The 276-nt window shown below is 72.5% G+C and overlaps 1 protein-coding gene across 1 annotated transcript in view; it reads right to left on the reverse strand.

The window, feature by feature from the left end:
- The window catches only part of CCDC177 (coiled-coil domain containing 177), a 6,424-nt gene that overhangs the window by 907 nt on the left and 5,241 nt on the right, over window positions 1-276 (reverse strand). Inside the window, exon 2 of the mRNA XM_009882437.1 lies at window positions 35-252. Within this exon, the coding sequence (XP_009880739.1) occupies window positions 35-252 (218 nt within the window). The remainder of the gene's footprint in view (window positions 1-34; window positions 253-276) is intronic.

Consider the following 276-nt stretch of genomic DNA (forward strand, 5'->3'; position numbering starts at 1 on the left):
CCGGGCGCCGCTGGCTGCCCCCCTGCGGGGGGGCCGCCTGCCGCTGCTCCCGCAGGAGGTTGGCCTCCTGGTGCTTGGCGATCATCAGTGCCGCGATCTTCTTGTCCCTCTCGGGCACCTCCGAGAGGCCCTTCCTCCTCTTCACCTCCCTGACGATCCTCTCCACCTTCTGGGCGGTTTGAGGCGAGTGGCTGAGGTCGCCCAGGCTGAAGCTGCGCCCCAGCAAGGACCCATTGGCAGCGGCGGCGGCGGCTGTCCCCCGGCCCCGGCCGCCCC

The sequence above is a fragment of the Charadrius vociferus genome, unplaced genomic scaffold (genome assembly GCF_000708025.1).
Source record: "Charadrius vociferus isolate BGI_N301 unplaced genomic scaffold, ASM70802v2 scaffold50, whole genome shotgun sequence".
Lineage (NCBI taxonomy): Eukaryota > Metazoa > Chordata > Aves > Charadriiformes > Charadriidae > Charadrius > Charadrius vociferus.